Raw genomic sequence first — 17,768 nt, forward strand, 5'->3', positions numbered from 1 at the left:
TCTTCAGAAGCTACAAGGTCAGTAGCTCTGGTCAGGCTTTTGCCCTGAGGATGGGATGACAGTGATGCTCCAGGGGTCCACCCTGGTGGTGAAGCACCTTTCCTTTCCCATCACCACTGTGCTGTAACTGTGCTTCAAGTCTACTTCTCCTGGAAAGCTAAAAAGCTTGGGATATGTGTGAATAACTTTCTTGTCTTGAGGCTTCTTTTGTAAAAGCTTTACCTGTGTTAGATTCTCTTTCAGTAACTGCTCTGACTACAGACCACTGATAGCCCTTGTTCCGTCCTGCCCATTCCATATTATGTGGCTGCTTAGTATTGGTGGCTCATCTGTGGTGGCTGCTGATGCTCCTGCGACTGAGGGAGCTCTGCAGGCTGCAGCAGCAAGAATAAGCTGACAAACAAGGGTAACAATCTAACATACAGAGATGAAAGCTGCTCTGTGCAACACTAATGTCAGACTGGCTGCAGTCAGCATCTGTGTGTGGGAGGCTGGTGCAGAGGATGGGGCACAGATCTCCAGAGCAGGGATTCGACATTCCTGAGGTGGCTCTCGTACATTTTTAGTATCTTTGACTTTTACAGCAATACTGTTTCTGTGGCCAAATGTACTGCAAGTGCTTGGACGATCTGGATGTCCACAGACAGAGCAGGGGAAGAACACATTAAACACATATCTGCTTTATATTTAGGAGTCAAAGTAAGCCACATTCCCCCCCTCTCCAAACCGTAACTCTTGTCACAACAGATTTAGTTCATTATTTCTGAACTTGAGAGATCTTTTGGGGGGATTAAGGAGTGTCTCTGAATTCCTATTGACTTACTAACGTGCCAGCTGCCCGGATGTATGCATGGATGCTTTCCCCTTAGAGATCCTGGTTTCATTCCCATTGAGAACAGACTTGGGTGCAACTTGCTGGCCTAAAGGAGCCCCCTATGCAGCGCAGCTCTTCCTTTGGGAGTAAAAGCCTGGTGTATGTGCCCCATTGACTGCGCATTTCTTTTGCCATGTGCTTATCACCACTTCTTGGTTCCGAGTGACTCTTCCTGAGCAGGATTCTGCCTCACACAGGCTAAAAAGCACAAATTGCTTCTGTCTGGCCAAGGTTTGGACAAGGGGAATGCAGATGGGAGAGGGAGGGCATGCTGTGGAAGGGCAGAGGTCTGCGCCTCGGGCAGGAGGAGCAGTTTGCCACTGAGAATCGGATTATTTATTACCAAAAGTAATTTTATAGTGAACTGGTTGAAAGTTATTTTACAGCTGTGTGCCTGTATATCGTATTTTGGTAAAAACAGATATTTTACTTAAAACTATATAAATATATATATAAATAAACTTTTTTTTTTGGAGCAAATCTGCCTCTGTGACTTGCCACCAAAGCCGGGTACCACCAGACACGGCTCTGCCGTTGTTCTCGGTGTCTCTGGGAGGTAGAAGTGATGTTTGTGTCTCCGATGGGGCCTGAGGTACCACAGCAGCCGGGGAGGTGACCCCCGCAGTGCTGCGCTCCCGTTCCCCGGTGCTCGCTGTCCCGTTCCCCCGTCAGCCGGACCCGCCCGGCCCCTCACAGACCTCACTACCGATAAACCCGGGTTACGATCGTAATGGACCAGCGGGGCCGGGCCGGGCCCCACCGCGGCTGCGCACAGCTCCGCGCCGCTTCCGGCCCGCGCGGCGCTTCCGGGTCAGCGTCGCCAGGGGAAGCGGCGGCGGCGGCCGTGGGGTCCCGGTGTCGGTGTCGGCAGCGGCCGGGCCAGGCCGGGCCATGGGCGGTGAGAGGGGGGGCATGAGGGGTGGCCTGGCTGCAGCGCTCGGCTGGCGGCCGTGGGTGAGCGGTGGCCGGGCCCCGGTTGCCTCAGTGCGGCAGCCGCCGCTGCGGGCCGGCCTGTTGGGGACGGACGGGCCTGACAGGGACCGGCCCCGAGCGTCCCTCGCCGGTGGGTGTGGGCCGGGCTGCTGACACCCCGCAACGACCGCTGTCCCTGCCGAGACCGGCCGTGCCTCAACACTCACGGTTTGGGTTTGTCTGGGTTTGGTTTTGAAGGGTTCTGATCGTGTGTTGTAACAGGTCTGATACTAGAAGGCATTTATTTGTCTTTAAGCACTTAATAAGTAGAATTTTTAGTGTGGAAACCCTATCCCTTTCATTTGCAGGTACTGTTAGGCTGTGAAGGCTTTAATGGAGCTAGAAGTGCAATAAGCCGGTGGATGAGGCACAAAATTAACTCTCGGCATCTGGAAGCTTTAGTCAGAGTGACACTATATTAAACATACTGAAGGTAGTGGCTTTTCGAAGTACCTGGATATTTCAGTTCAGCAGAGCAGTAAAATGTTTGCAAAGCTGAAGAAGAAGATAGCAGAAGAGGCAGCGATTGCTCCCAGGCCAGGGGGAGCTGCCCGGATACCCAGGTCTGTCAGCAAGGAGTCAATCACGTCCGTGGGAGCAGACTCTGGAGATGACTTTGTAAGTTACACCTTGCTTTGAGTGTGATTTCTCTTACATTGTTTCCAGTGTGGCTTTGTAGGCAACAGTTTGAAGTTTGGTGTATGAGTTGAGCATGTGTTGTGGTGTCTCTGTAGGGGTACCCCTTAATGCATTGCATGAATTGTTAGCTGGAATAAACTTAAGTACTGAGGAGCAAATGTTTGTATGTTAACCCCAGTGGTTACCAGGAGGTTTATTCCCATGTAAATGTGAGTTGTAAAGTTGTTTCAATACAAACCACTGTTAAACAGTTATAAATCAGTGAATAAAGCATGTAGGATACCTATTTGTAAAACTAATTACTGCAGCAACAGGAAAGCAAACAGGATGCTAGTTACCATCTTATTACTAACCTGTGTTTACCTTTTGGCTTGCTGGTACTCTTCCTGTTCAAGAGTATTGGTTATGCCCCTGCCAAGAATGTGTCCACTGTTCTGTTGCACTCAGAACTATTGTAGTTCCTCCATTGTCTGGTCTAAACTCCTTCATTATAAAGCACTGTTTTAGCAAGTTGTGTAAGTCCAGGAGTGTGTGGGTTAAATGAAACCCTGTAGTGCTCTGGCACCTCTGCCCCTTGGTGGCTGTCATATGTCTGAAAACATGGATTAGGGGACAGTGTAGTGCCAGTGCTGGAGCTGACAGCATCCATGTGTTGAGGATGCAGCAAGTTGCTTTATCGTTCTGGTTTGCTGTCTGCAGAATGAAGAAGGTATTTATGCAGTTGAGGTTTAACTTACTTTCTTCTGAAGCCCAGCTGAAGTTCCAGTTTTGTTAAGCAGAAAGTTGGGGCCTGTGGTGTTTAAATGCATTTTACAATGGGAATGCATCAGTCCTGTGGTTTTCTGGTTGTGTTTTTTGTGCTTAATAGTCTCATGTAGAAATTGCATTTACCACTTTGTGTGTATAGAGAACAGAAAACAAATAACGGTGGTGGCTGAAGTCTTGAGTGGTTTTCAGAGAATCTCTGTGAATTGGTTGTTTCAGCAATATTTGTTTAACTGCTCTTAATACTGATTATTCTGGAGAAAAAAAGAACCTATAGAGAATCATATGTCAGCTACACAGTGAGTTTTCCATGGAAAGAGTAGTGCTTGGGTGAGCTTATCCCACTGCTTCTTTTCTACTTAGCTTTTCAAGACTTTCACTTTGCCTCATTGTGAAGTCTGTGCTGTAAAGCCTGCTCTGTGTCCCCCATAGTTGTTCTGTTACGCCATCTCCTCAGTGATCAGTGTGAACAAACAGCTTTCAGCTATAGCTTCATTTAAAAGCATTGTGTATTACATGGAACAGGCCAGCATTGCAGAGCTGATGATTTAAGCCCTTAGTGTTTTTCTTCTTCAGCACTTTCTACACATTCTGCTGCGCTAGGACAACTTTCCCCTTTATGTGCAAAACAGAAGGTGGAATAATGTTATCACAGACTTAATATATGGCAAGATCAGTTTTTCTAGATCTTGTAAGTCACCTGAGTGTTGTTTTTCTACCAGGCTTCTGATGGAAGCAGCTCTAGAGAGGATCTTTCATCGCAGTTGTTCAGAAGAAATGAACAAATAAGAAAACTGGAGGTCAAGTTGTCTGGTATGTGTTCTGTTACATATAAAACCCTGTTACTTCAGCAGACATTTTCCTTTAAACTAAAGCATTTTAACTTACTAAAAGTACATGGGTTTAATTTTTGGGGTTTTGTTTTGATCTGTAATGACCCTGTTCATTGACATCTTGGTAGCATCCAGTATAACTGATCTTTCATAAAGATGACTGACCCTTTTCTGTGCATTTCACAATACATTCTCTGGTATTGCCCCATTTTGTGTAAGTAGCACACTTGGGACAGGTCCTCCTGTTTGTACCATTTACCCTGTGAACAGTGAAAGCTATTTGCTTGTGTTCATTGTTGCTGTCACCCAAGATTTCCTCAGTAGGAATGATTTTCTGATGGAGAAAATCATTGCCATTTTCCACTCATCCTTTTTTCTTTTTTATTTCTTTTTTTTCCTTCCCTAAAAATTTCCTTCCTCAATGTCTGTTCATTCCTGGTCTGTGCTTCTCCCTCCTCCCACAAGATTATGCTGATCAGATCCGAAACTTGCAGAAGATGAAAGAGAAGCTTGAAAATGCATTAGAAAAGCATCAGGATTGTATGTACTTCTCTTTCTCCTTTTCTTAAGTTGAAAGTTGTTATGGTTGGAAGGGAAGGGGATTGTTATTCAGATGTTTTAATCATTTCCTTTCAAGCTGTGCCCCTTAAGGTTGCGAAGAATTAGGACACAAGTTCTTGTTTACAGTGTAAAAAACAGTGGTTATGTGCTGACTATTGCACAAAGCTCTTGTTAGACTCCTTTTGCCAAATTTGGGGCTAATGTGCAGGAGAGACCTCTTGGAAACTTACAGCTTTGTAACAATCCAGTGAGGAGCAGGATTTCTACCGTCTGTTATTCCTGGCATTTGCCCAATGAACAAGCAGTGTGAGGTAATAAGTGGCACAGCGTTAGTGCTAGAGAGTCAAGATGGGGCTAATTACTTGCAGAAGCAGTTCTTTAAAGTTATAAATATCTTAGAGAAAATTGAGAAGCAATTTTAAGAGATGAGTTTTTATAATAGCTGGTGATTCTCTGTTGATAGCCTCCATGAGGAAGTTTCAGGAGCAGAATGAAGCTCACCAGGCCAGTCGCGCCAAGATGGCTGAAGGAATGGCATTGGCCTTAGAGAAAAAGGACCAGGTAATAGCTTGAACAACTCGACTTTTGACTGTCTGTGGAGATCAGGGTGCATGACCTTGATGTTTTAAGCAGGTGTCACCTTTAATTAAAACAGTTGTTTGGCAGTGTGTGTGCTTACTGTGGCAGCGCTGAGGAAAGAAGGGAGCATTAAGTTCAAGTGCCAGAAATGGTGTGGGACTTGTCATTGTTCTGACTGCTCCTACTGTTTTAAAACCAGCCCACAATCATTTCTAATGAAAGATTAAGCTTGCACTTGTGTAAGATTCAATTGCAGTAGGGCCTGTTGCCACTTTCATTTTACTTGCATAAAGCTTATTCAGGTAGCATAAATGATTCTTCAGCTTCTATGTATTAAAACACTAGCTGTTATTTTCCTTCTGCTGATTATTTTTTAGTCATTACCACAGCTCAGTATCTCTGTTAACAATTTGATTATTATAATTGCTGGCCTTGGAAGTCTAAAAATATGTATTTATTTTTTCCCTCTTTTCTCTCTTGCTCAGGAGTGGATGGAAAAGCTGGGTCAAGTTGAAAAGGTAATTAACCTTTGGGTCTTTGGTTTTAATGTGTCTGTGTTTGTGTTTGTAAACACCAGCCTGCACACTTCCTACAGCTCAACCAGCCCTTTCTATTGTTTGATCTTTGGTCAGTGGGAGAGGCCAAACATTATCTGTGTATCAGGAGATATTTCTGGAGTTATTTTTCAATGGAGAAGTAAAGAATGATGGGTTGCAGTGAGAAAGATGTACGTTTGTAAGGTGGAACAATAGCCTCCTTTACTACAGAGGAGGCAGCTGGGATGCAGAAGGAGATAGTGACTTTGAAGTCATCTGTTTCATCAAATAAATGAAACTATTTAGTAGGGATTTTTTTTTATATAGGATTTCAGTCTTGTAGGTAGAGCTATTTAGCTTAGTCTATTTTAAAGTATCTGCTTATTATGAAGACATTAAACATGGTACTATTTGCTGTCCATTTCAGAGTTCAGTTAGGTGATCATTGGCTGCAATGTAATGGGGGGGGGGTTGAGATCTTTGAAGTTTGGTAATTTGTTCCACATTACCTACTGCAACATGCATGTGCAAGAGTTTCTAGTTCTGCATGTAGCACCATCAGAGCCTTACGGCTGCAAGACAAAATTCCTTTCCCGGAGAGTTCCAGCTAAACTCCCAGTGACTTGAGCATGCAGATATTCCCGGATTCCTTTTGTTTTTGTTGGTTTATCAGGAAAAGAAAATACTTGAGAGACAGTTACAAGAAATAAGGGAGACGAGTTTGAACCTTTTTCAGAAAAGAGATGAAATTGATGAACTGGAGGGCTTTCAGCAGCAGGAGATTGCCAAAGTTAAACACATGGTAAGATTATTTTAACCTCTTTTTTCTTCCCTTCCCTAAAATTTCTGTTAGAATACCACGTTAGTGGTAGCTCTGCATTATTTTCTTTAGCCTTTGTGCTTGTCTTGGCCAGTGTCAAAACCTTGGCAGTAGGTATGTGCATACAATATTGCATGGTTTATTTAAACAGTGACTTTTCTGGAAGTTATTTATTATCTCGCATAATTCAGCTGATTACTTAATCAAAAAGACAAGCTTCAATGAGAAGGCTTGATCAGTGTTACCGGATCATCTGTATTGTCAAAGACAATGTTCTAATGTTCAGCTTTTGAAAAAGGAAGAATCTCTGAGCAAAGCAGAACAGGACCTAGAGGCATGTGCTCGAGAACTAAGCCACACTAAAGAGGTGCTTCAGGATGCAAGCAACGAGTCATCAGGCCTAAGGAAAGACCTGCAGGAGTTGCAGAAGCAGTTCTTGGAGCTAGAGGCACAGAGGTATGGATGTGGTGTTTCAGGAGAAGCAGCATGTGCATTTCTCTTTTATTTCATCATGCCTAGTTGTGTGTTTTTGGGAAGAGTTTATATATGTAATGAGTTGACTGAATAACTGCCTCTCAAATGCTGATGTGGATGTGAATGGCAACTATTATTTTTCAAGCCAATTAAGTACTTGTTTAGGGTTTATAAGCCTGTTATGATTTCTTTCTTTCATTGTTTGAATGCTTAACTCTAGCTTTCTTTGGAAAATGTATAATAAGCAGTGGCTGGTTTTAGGACAAGAAAATCAGTCAGTTTCTATAAGCAGCAGAATTATCTGCTAAAGATTATTTTTCTGAAACATTGTATCACTTTTTTTAATTCTCTTTCCATGAAGGAATGAACTAATGACAGCTGAGACACATGCAGAAAATAAGATCACTGCTCTGGAGTTAAGAGAACAGGAGCTACAAACTGTCATTCAGCAGCTTTCTGTAGACTTGCAAAATGTAAGTTTGAGTTAAGTGAGATTTGATTCAGAGAGCTCCTTGTCTGCTGAAGTTAGATTAGATATCACTTATGTGGGTTTGGAAATCTTAAGTTTCAAAGGAAGTGATTTCTCAATTTTCAGGCTCGAGTTGCTGGTTCTGGTTGTGAGAAGAGACTGGAAACATTACAGGTGGAGCATGAATCTCTGAAGATGGAATATGAGCAACACAAGCAAAAGGTTAAGTGTTTGCAGATGCATCTGTTGTTGGCTGGTATAAAGGTGTACACTTGGGTAATGCACTGTGAGTTGGGAATTTGTTGTCTGGAAAGTGTTTTAGGATCGTATTGTCTTTTCAAATAGGACTTTTCTCTTTCTAATCACACTTTTCAAAGTCAAACCACAATGGATTAGCTGAAAGCTTCACTACAAGAACGATTCTGTCATTTCTTGTTCTCACAGATGACTTTTGAATTTGCTAAGAGGAATAAACTTACTGAGCAGCTGCAGGAAAAAGTGTCTTCTTTGGAAAAAAAGCTGGAAAGAAATCTGTCAGGGGATGAACATGTGCAGGAGCTACTCAAAGAGGTAATGATGCATTTATAGACTGCTTATAAGTGTAACCTTAATGAGATTTTCTGAGGACATACATCTCACACGTGGAAAGAATATAAGATGATATAATGCAGGTACATTTGTCCCTTCAGTATATATTGGTGTGATGTCTGTGCTGGACAGAATTCTGTGGGTGGCTACATTGAGTCTGCTCACGTAGGTAGTGCACAGGTGTTGTTGGTGTTTCTGCATTGTCTGTGGATGCAGAAAGTTAAGCTTTCATAAAAATCTTTTGTTTAATGCCTTAAACTTGGCCTGGCTTAGAAAACCATGACCTAGCTGCTGAGAGTTTACAATTGGATCATGACAGGTGCCAGTGAATCTCCCGTTCTTAGTGGTGTCATTCCCAGGGCAACGTGGTGGGTGGAGGCCCAGTGCAATAACATTTAACTTGCTGGTTCCTGAGACAAAGCTGTATTGCACATCAAAATAGCTGTTCCATTTTAGTTTGACCTTATTCATGAACTATAAAGAAAAATGGTAATTTAAAAAAACAACCACCACGAAGGATTTACCTCTTTGTCCTTCCTCCTGTTCTTCACCTCAATGTAATCTTCAGAAAGCTACTCTGGAACAGAAGCTGGATGAAACCAGGCAGCAGGTACTTGCAGACAGAATGCACCACACTGAGACTGTGAACCAGTTGGAAACACAAGTAAGTGTGTTTTAATTTACCACAAATTGCCCCTCTTTCCAGCCTCTTTATGCCTTATAGCTCCTCTCCTCACTGCATTTGTGCTGTCAGCCAAATGTGAGACTGTGTGTCACATTTAGTCTTAAAAGGAAAGTCTAATTGATCAGTGTCTCTGGTCAGTGTGAAGAAGGGCTTGGTGGCTCTGAAGTTAGAGATTTCTTGCAAACCTTCTCTATCCTGACAAACAAATAGCTGCAGTGCAAGCATTGGCAGGGGTGGTGTTGTGAGGAAGTTTTAAAAGCAGCATGAGTCAAATAGGCAGCCTTTCTGAACTGTGTGGTTTCGTGATTTAATGTTTACTTTCCCCTACTGGATTATCCCACATCCTGTGCATTTTTTTCCAGTAACATAGATGCCAATGGGTAAGGCATTTAATGGTTATATTTTAGAATAAAGAACTGGAACAAAAACTACAGATTGTGACAGAAGAATTGAGAAAGAGCAAAGAAGCAGCTGCTGAGCAGGATCTGAAGATCCAGAAGTTGGTGAGTGTCCTGCATGATCTTTCACTGTCCAGTACTACATTAGTTTTCAACATCTCCAGAGACACTCCCTTCTCTGTTTTGTTACTCAAGTGTTTTCTTGCTATTTGTCTCCTAAACCAGTGTCTGTGCCAAACTAACAGTGTTGCTTCAGTTTCAGTGTGTGTCTTGTAGAATAGCATCCAATTCTCATCAGAGCTTCAAAATACCATTTTATTAACACAGTGTACTTTATTTCTCTTCAGCAAAGTGATGTAGAGGATGAAAGAAGTAAACTACAGCAACAGATTTTAAGTGAGAAACATCAGTACGATCAGAAAATTACTGGGCTGGAGTCTCAAATTGCTGCTCTTGAAACAGGTTGGGAGTTGGATAAAACAGCTACTCAGCACAAGATTGTAAGTACAGAAACTGTTCACTAGGCAATGCGAGTCTTCACAGCGTTATTTTAATACAGGCTGTGGACCGTGCAGGTTGTCTGAATGTTCTTATTCAGCACTCCCGGCATTACAATAGATGATCTTATACTTTGAGGAGCTAAATGTGGACAAAGCATCTGATGTGTTTAATTGTTTAAACAAAGCATTAGGAGAAATGTACATAGTATTAAAGCAATATTTATTTTACAGAGCCAGTTGGAGAAGGAAAATGAAATGCTTAATGGAAGCAGAGAAGAATATGAGAGTTCTTTAAAAAAACAGGAGTCTGAGTTGGACAGGCTAAAGGTAAAGGCACAATCGGTTACTGATGTTAGAGTGAACTTTGAGAAACAGTTACCAACCAAGTGTATTACATTCTCAGTGCTTGCAGTCACATTATATTCAGGTTGCATGTGCTGCAAATTGTCTTTGGTACTCAGTAGGGATGAATTTGAGGAGCATTACAAAATGGCTGATCCATTTCTAAAACAATGCTTGTGTCTGCCTAAATCAGGCAGAAATAATCCACTCCTGTATTGTCAGGCATGAGGAGCTTTTAAATCCTGTGAGCAGTAATGAATGCAGAATAGTTCAACATCAAATTCCACTCATAGCATTGAAAACAAAAGTTAAGAGCTGAAGTTGGTCAAGTATTTACATCTTCTGTTCAGACTTCTGACTATAATTTTAGGTTTTAGGAAGTTTTGTTCTGTAGCTACTTGTGGATGCACAACTGGAGTTACTCCAGTTGTTAGTTGTAGGAAGCAGCTGCTTCTTTGTAATAGAGACTTAAAGCTAGAAGATTTTTTAAGCATTGAAAATGTTTGGTCTCTCAGATCAGTTCTGTGTTGCCTTTACATGTGCAGATAGTGACAGTGCTGTAAAACAAAACAGTGACTCTCCTTTAGAAACTTAAATCACGATGTGTCATAAATTATAGTTGCTAATAGATTTAGGATTAAAAGATGGGAGACTGACTTGATTTTCATTGTCTCGAGTAACCTCTGAATTACTTTTGGTTTGCAGAACGAATTGAGCAGCAGAGAGACTGTCAGTGTTGAAATTGCCAAAGCATTGGAAGAAACACGAAAGCAGAGAGAGGAATTACAACAGCAGGTTGGTTAATACCAACAGTCTAAAATCTGTTTGGGAGCTCCCCATCTTTCACAGACCAGACTAGATATGGTCCAAGTTAGCAGAACAGACAGTAGTCACTAACTACTAAGAAAGAATAAAATGACGGCTACAGCTGAACCCAGGACAGGGTAGAAGGTGATATCTGGTATTGCTCAGAGCTCTTCTGCAGCTGCCACCTGGTGGTTATGAGGCAATCAGTCTTTATGGCACATCAGGAGCAGTGTGGTTTAGCTCTTAACAGCACATTGACTTCAGTGCTTTTTAATGCGGTCAGCATTATAGAGGTGATGCCTTCTGTGAGGCTCTGGATAGACCAAACATCCACGTTGTGTTATTGGTGTTATATTTTTAATGACTTCTGTTTGCTTGCTTTGCAGGTTTCACATCTGTCTTCATTAATAAAGGAAAAAGACCAGATGATTGATGAAAAATGTGATACACTTCTAAAACAGAAAGAAGAACTAAGACAACTCAGTCAAGGTTAGACCAAACGAGTCCATTGTATCCCAGACACCTTTATTGACATACAGGATCCAGTTCTGGGCTTTCCTGGTAGATTGTAGTAATTGTAATTTCTCTTCCATATTTAATCTGTTAGAATTTTCAAGATCTTGTATCCTTCAGTAGCAATTGGACACTCTCTGTGCTGCCCCTTTAAAAACAAACCCACTTTTTTCAATCAGTCTTATGTTTATACACCATAAAATTACAAATCTTACTTATTGTAAATGGTTGTTTCGCAGAAAATGTGGAATATGTGACACAGATCAAAACCTGCTACTTCACTGCAGCACTTAAACTGCACTTGCTTGAAAGATTATTTACATTCTTAAAGAGCAGCTGCATTTGGTTCAGTAGACTGATACTAAGCAGGTCTCTCCTTTCTCAGATCATGAAGCTGTCCTGCTGCAAGTGCATCAGTTGCAATCTGACATAGAAGCAAGTAATAACCGAGCAGTGGAGAAAGAAGAAATGGCAAGAAAGGAAATTGATGAGCTGAAGTTGCAGATGCAGGAGTTCCTGTTGGCCAGAGAGCAGGAGAAAAATGTGAGACCACTGTTACCTGTTGTTCCCTGTCTTCCTAAGGAAAGCTGTTTCCTCTCAGAGCTGTGACTGGTTTATGAAAGACAACCCCTTATTTTATCTGACTCATAATGTATCCTGAGAGAACCATTATGAAACCAGTGAGACAGTCCCAAAAGTAATAAGCAGGCCAGGGAGAGATGTAGCCAAGTAGATTGCCACTAGTGTTTCCTGGTTTAAAAGAGCAACCACCAAACACCCAAAACCAACCACCAAAAAGAAGTCTAACTTTCTGCCTTGGGAGTGTGCATGGGCTGAGAATGTCGTCTCTCTCCAATTCACTGTTTTACAGGCTTTAGAACCAGAGGAGTCGACAAGAACCTTGGACGAGCATTTCCATTCTCCAGAAAACTGTGTGGTGGAACAGAACGGAGAGGTAGCAGTTGCAGATGTCATTCAGCTTCAGAAGGATAACAGAGAGCTGGAACAGCAGATTGCTGAGAAAAATAAGGTGAACTAAAACAGCAGAAACAGCTGATTGTCTTTTCCTTCTTAACTAGGGAGCAAAATAATTGGTGGTGCCCATGCTGCAGCATTAGAAGGACAGGATTACTAAAATGGCGATTTGAGTCTGGTATTTTGTGAGTAACTTTTTTTCCCCTCTGGATTGTACAAGGATCTAGCAGCAGTGGATTAAAAACTGCAGCCAGAATTGTAGGAATCTTTATCTGTTTTGGAGGACAGATGCACCAAATATGATCATTTACAGCTTTCCTGCAGAGCCCTTTTGGGTGAATTCTGTTCACTTCCACTGTGCTGTCACATGAAAACTCAAGTATCCTGTCACATTACTGCTAGTGTGTGCAGCTAAAAAAGGCAAGGCATTCAGGTTGCTTCTTCAGAGCTGTCAGCATTGTTTAATGATTGTTTCATTCATTACATTTGTTTGTCATGGGCTTTTGCAGATATCTGTGGGTCAAAATGCATCCTGACAGTGAATGCTATATTGACACTATCCTTTGCTGTGCTTACAGATGATAAAGCAACTGCAGCAGAGAATGACAGAACTCAAGAAAACCCTCCAGAAGGAGCTGGTAAGGGTTATGCTTTTTCAGTCTTTTCAGCTGGCACTTGCTGGTAGTTATTTGCACTACTATGTCCAAAAGCTTGACTGCTGGCTAGAGTGTCATTTTGGTATTACTAGGGATATCTGCAGTTTCCTTATGTTTACAGCAGATTGGTGAGTGAGATGGGTAACCGTCACCACTCAGCTCCTGCAGTGGAGAATTTTAGCTACAGATCTGTGTTTGGGCATTTAGTACCTTTCTGTAGAGGGAACAACTGAGGTTTGATTGCTGCTTAGCTGCCATTAAGCTAAATTTTACCATGAGACTGATACCTGCCCCAGGGAAAGGTCCCATTTAATCCCTCTTACAGTTGTTTTTCTCTTCAAGAAGAAAATCCATGCTGGTTTGAGTACTGTACATGTAACAGCAACAGCTACTAGCTTCTGTTCTAGAGTCTAGGGAGAGCTGAAGATGCTTCTCTGCTGTGATCTCCTGAAGGATGAGAAGCTTGTCCTATTAAAGCCCAGGTTGTACCCACCTTGTGGATACAAGCCCTCTGTGTTAGATACCTCAGACCTAGATGCTCTCCCAGTGTCAAGCTGATGGAGTCTACAGTGTACTTCTCTTTCTTTGTTTGTAGAAAATAAGGCCTGACAGTGAGGTACCTGAGATACGTGAAAAAGCAAATTCTGAAGTGCCTAATGCTTCTGTGACTGTCACGAACAACTCTGATTTAAATGACTCAAGGGAGATAAACTTCGAATACCTTAAACACGTTGTACTAAAATTCATGTCCTGCCGGGAATCTGAGGTAAAGATGTACACTCACCTTCTCTTTCTAAGTCTGTCTTTCTCTAGAAACTGCCCCCCGTTACCTGCTGAGGATGCTTCCATGCCACTTCCATCCTTTTGCACTTACAGAGTTGATTCAGGACAATGAAGCAAAACAGCTAACAGTAACATGTTTGAACATACAGATTATTGTGAACTAAATGAAATGGAAATGTGAGTTTCTGAGAGGTAGTTCTGTCTGCAAGTTAAAGATCTGGGTGCCACAGGAGCTAAACTGCTTCTCTGTTGTAATTAACTAGGCTCCCCATTTGTCATCTTTCCCCAAAATATGCAAACCCCTGTTAAAGATCAGAAGACCAGGGAACACAAATGGAAGAAATAAGATATGGGCCATCCTAGTCTGTGGGAACTGGGGATAATGGAAGGCTGCTGGTCTGCTCCTCCCAGTTGTGACTGAAAACTCTGTGACCAAACCTACAGACAAACTGGGCTGCACCATAGTCCAGACTGTAGAGCCAGAACATCATGAGCAACAAAATACTGTGGTTTCTTTCAGGCATTCCATCTCATTAAAGCTGTATCTGTGTTACTGAATTTTTCACAAGAAGAAGAAAACATGCTTAAAGAAACTTTGGAGTACAAGGTAAGGAGTCTCCTCCTCTCATAGTCTCTAATGGGACTCCCAGCCCATGGAATGAAAGTTCTCGGATGCTGGGAGATCAGGAGAAGTATCTTTTCCAAATGCTGTAGTTTATTATTAAAATGTTAGCTAATCACAGACATACATGCTGGAAATTGTCCATTTCAGTGAGGGCAAACAGCAGCTTTCTGCTGCTTCAGAGGAGTGACTGCAGTGTTGCCCAGTCTGTGGAGGAAAGCTATAAGCTCCTTGCTAGAGTACAGTCAAATGTTTAAAACTAGGAAGCCAAATTCCTGGTTTGTTGTTTTGATGCTGAGCTTAAACACCTGGATCTGTTTCTCCTTTCCATTGCATGAAATGAGATCTGCTCATGAGATGTCCCTGGCTATGTGGTTATTAGTGACTGCTCATAAATGAGTGCTGCAGCATTCTGTTTATGAATAGTTCCTTCCATCAAGCGATGAGGAGGTGCCTATGTCTTCTTCAGATCTTCAGCTTCTTGAATGTGTGAACTAGCTTAATGTTACTGTGCTTCCTGTCCTAGATGTCGTGGTTTGGGTCAAAGCCATCTCCTAAAGGCAGTATCCGGCCGTCTATCTCGAGCCCAAGGACACTGTGGCCTTAAGGGAACCTGAAAATGGGCAGTCAGCATCTAGCCACTTTTTTCTGTGAAAAGGACGCTGAACACACTCATTCAGGTGTGTCTTAATCACTGTCATTGCAGTATTTTGTACAAGAACTTTTGACACTGTTTACAAAACTAATACTGTGCAAGGAGAAATTTTCACTACAAACTGAAACCTCTTCTGAGTTGGACTTGGGGACCGTTGTCTTGATGGAGTCTTAACAGAAGTCAGCTCCTTGTGTTCATCAGTCTTGTTTTCTTGGCACCAAAGGGTAACGTTAACCTCACTAATAGCGGTGCTGGCAGTTCAAGCTTCTAACACGTGCATCTGTTATGATGGTGATTCCAGCTTCTGTTATGGAGTGCTCAAGCTGAGCAACTCCAGGCACAGTAAAGCTTCTTGTCTCGCTGTGGAAAGCAAGCAGTGGATAAACAAATAATACTGGCAGTACTGTATTGAGTTGCAGACTGTTTGAAAAGCCTTTCAAAGAACAGGAGCAGGAGCTTTAACCAAAAAAGAAATCTGCCTTGCCTTGTTATACTGACATTACTAGTTCGCATTTTTTCATATCACTGTGTAATTTAAGGTGCATATATCCTGGCCTGCAGTCCTGAAGGCTGCATGTTGATGATGATTATTTAATTTGAGAGCACAACTTTAGAGTTGTCTGATTTTACTTTTCTTAAAGAAAAATAATATTTAAAATGGTCTTAATTATAGTACCTAATACTCAGTCGCCTTTAAAACTAATCTATAAGCCTGTACCATAGGTTGTTAGCGTAGGGAAGAAGGGGTAGTAAACCATTTTAAATTTTTAAAGCTGAATTCCAGGTATTGTAAATGCACACTGAAAATACCTTTTATTTAAGAAAGAATCTAGTGACAAAGGGTGAAGAATATTGGTACTAAACACTTTGATTTTTATGCTAGCAACAGATCTTCATGACCAGTATCCGCCTCTTTGGTTGTGGTTTTCTGTACTTCAAATACTGATGCTTAAAAACTGTTAGGAACATGCAGTGGGCTGTTAACTGTGTCCTAACTACATGGTAAAAGAAATGCTGCCCGTGAGGTTTTTGGTTTTGAGGATACAATTCAACTCCTAATGACTATGTCTTTGTTCCAGCACTTGCTTTCCTTCCCCATTAAGAAAAGGGACCACGGTGGTGCTTGCCTCCTTGACGGGAAGCACAATTTTGCCCATAGTTACTAACACCACTGCAAAATCTAGATTAAAATGGGCAGCAGCAGCAAATCTGACTTCTTAAAGTGGGACATACTTTCAAAAAATGACACATGTATGGAATTCGATGTGCAGGGTCCAGTTCTGGTAATTCTCTTACAATGAGGTTTGTGTTACTAACAGTACTTCAATTAAATATATTCAAGAAACTCAGCCTGTTCTCTAGTGGGGATACAGTTACTGTTCAGGTTTTTAACTTAGCTTTGCTAATGGGGTCTAGATGACCTTGGTGGTGGCAGTTGAGGTGCAGTGTTATACAGCATGGGAGCTGCTCCCTGCTTCCATGCACACACTCCTTGTGGTAAAGATGAGTTTCCTTCATGTGAGGTCAGTTATCAAGTGGTCAATGTGCTGCAGATCTGTGCCCAGCTGGCCTCCCCAGTTTTTGCTCATCAGCCATACCCCAGGCACAGGTACTCGCAGTAGCTGTTACTTTGGCACAAGCAATGCTCCTCAGTTTAGAGCTAGGTTCTATTTATTTGAAGTTAAGAAAACCAACAGGATTTTCAGTACAACAAAGTTTGTCCAAACACCGTCTTTCGGTAACCTGATCCACAGCACTTAGTGATGGCATAGAGAAGTGTATGGGCAGAGTACAACTCTGCTCGGATATGAAAACAGACAATCAAAAAGTAGATTTATATCAATTGTTTCTCTACTGAAACAAAGCAGGGGCAGGATAACCCTGTCGGTTCTGGGAAGATTTTTCTTCTCTAAGGTCTTTTGCTTCAGAATATCCCTTTGCTCTGCCCTATTTCTGTGGGACCCGAGACCGGGGGACAGGATTCCCTCTACTCACGCTGATGCCTGCTGAGCAACTAATCGGTTTATGTTGATCCTGGCTTGAAAGGTTACTGCTGAACAGTGAGAAAAGCAGTGCATGCAGCCTGGAATGGAGTGACAAAACAAGATCTTAGATTACATACCCACTAACACAACTTGAGATCCCAAAGCTCATACAGGATCAACTTACCATAAATGAGTTCTTAAGTGTTGTATTTTCTTTAGAGATCAGAGCGAGAATGATGTGTATACATATATTAAAAAGCTAATGCACTTTCCTTGTATAAGAAGTGATATACATAATCCTTTCTATGGCCATTGGATTTCTTTCCTTCGATGCTGTAAATATGGATTGTATTATGAAACACTATGAAATTTGTGGTGCAATACATTTTGGATCAAAACTCTAATCCCGATTTCTTTCTCTTTGTAGTTCTGGTTATCTCCAGTGGGCTGCTTTAGCTATTTAAAATTGAGAGCCTTTTAAAGCATGAAACAAACCCCACCTTCTGCCCAGGGTAAGCACGGGTGTGCCACGTGTCATTGAGGCCCGTTTCTCATGGGGAGATAACACCAGGAATGTAGCAGAGAGCTTCTGCCTCCTGAAATCATCTTTCACAGCTGCTGCTGCACTTCTAGCAGCTGATAAAAGCAAAGACTGAGTGGAGTAGGGCCTGGAGCAGCTGTTTCATGTGGAGTGGGCTCCTTTGTGCCAAAAAGCAGATAACTTTGCCAGGCAAACC

At 42.1% G+C, this 17,768-nt stretch overlaps 1 protein-coding gene across 2 annotated transcripts; it reads left to right on the forward strand.

Moving 5' to 3' along the window:
• Window positions 1–1,668: 1,668 nt before the first annotated feature.
• Window positions 1,669–16,395, forward strand: GOLGA1 (golgin A1). 2 transcript variants are annotated; one of them, XM_034067307.1, is made up of 23 exons: window positions 1,669–1,772; window positions 2,155–2,464; window positions 3,973–4,063; window positions 4,549–4,623; window positions 5,108–5,205; window positions 5,709–5,741; window positions 6,433–6,561; window positions 6,866–7,035; window positions 7,415–7,526; window positions 7,649–7,744; window positions 7,967–8,092; window positions 8,679–8,774; window positions 9,203–9,298; window positions 9,541–9,693; window positions 9,925–10,020; window positions 10,741–10,830; window positions 11,229–11,331; window positions 11,741–11,898; window positions 12,227–12,385; window positions 12,909–12,968; window positions 13,582–13,752; window positions 14,290–14,376; window positions 14,918–16,395. In XM_034067307.1, exons 2-23 carry the CDS (start codon window positions 2,330–2,332, stop codon window positions 14,996–14,998), a joined length of 2,415 nt encoding a protein of 804 aa, XP_033923198.1. In that variant the 5' UTR covers window positions 1,669–1,772; window positions 2,155–2,329; the 3' UTR covers window positions 14,999–16,395. The 2 variants fall into 2 exon arrangements, with proteins under 2 accessions (XP_033923198.1, XP_033923199.1); XM_034067308.1 differs by having other exon boundaries at window positions 6,878–7,035.
• The last annotated feature ends 1,373 nt before the right edge of the window (window positions 16,396–17,768 follow it).

Source organism: Melopsittacus undulatus, chromosome 11 (genome assembly GCF_012275295.1).
Source record: "Melopsittacus undulatus isolate bMelUnd1 chromosome 11, bMelUnd1.mat.Z, whole genome shotgun sequence".
NCBI classification, from domain to species: domain Eukaryota; kingdom Metazoa; phylum Chordata; class Aves; order Psittaciformes; family Psittaculidae; genus Melopsittacus; species Melopsittacus undulatus.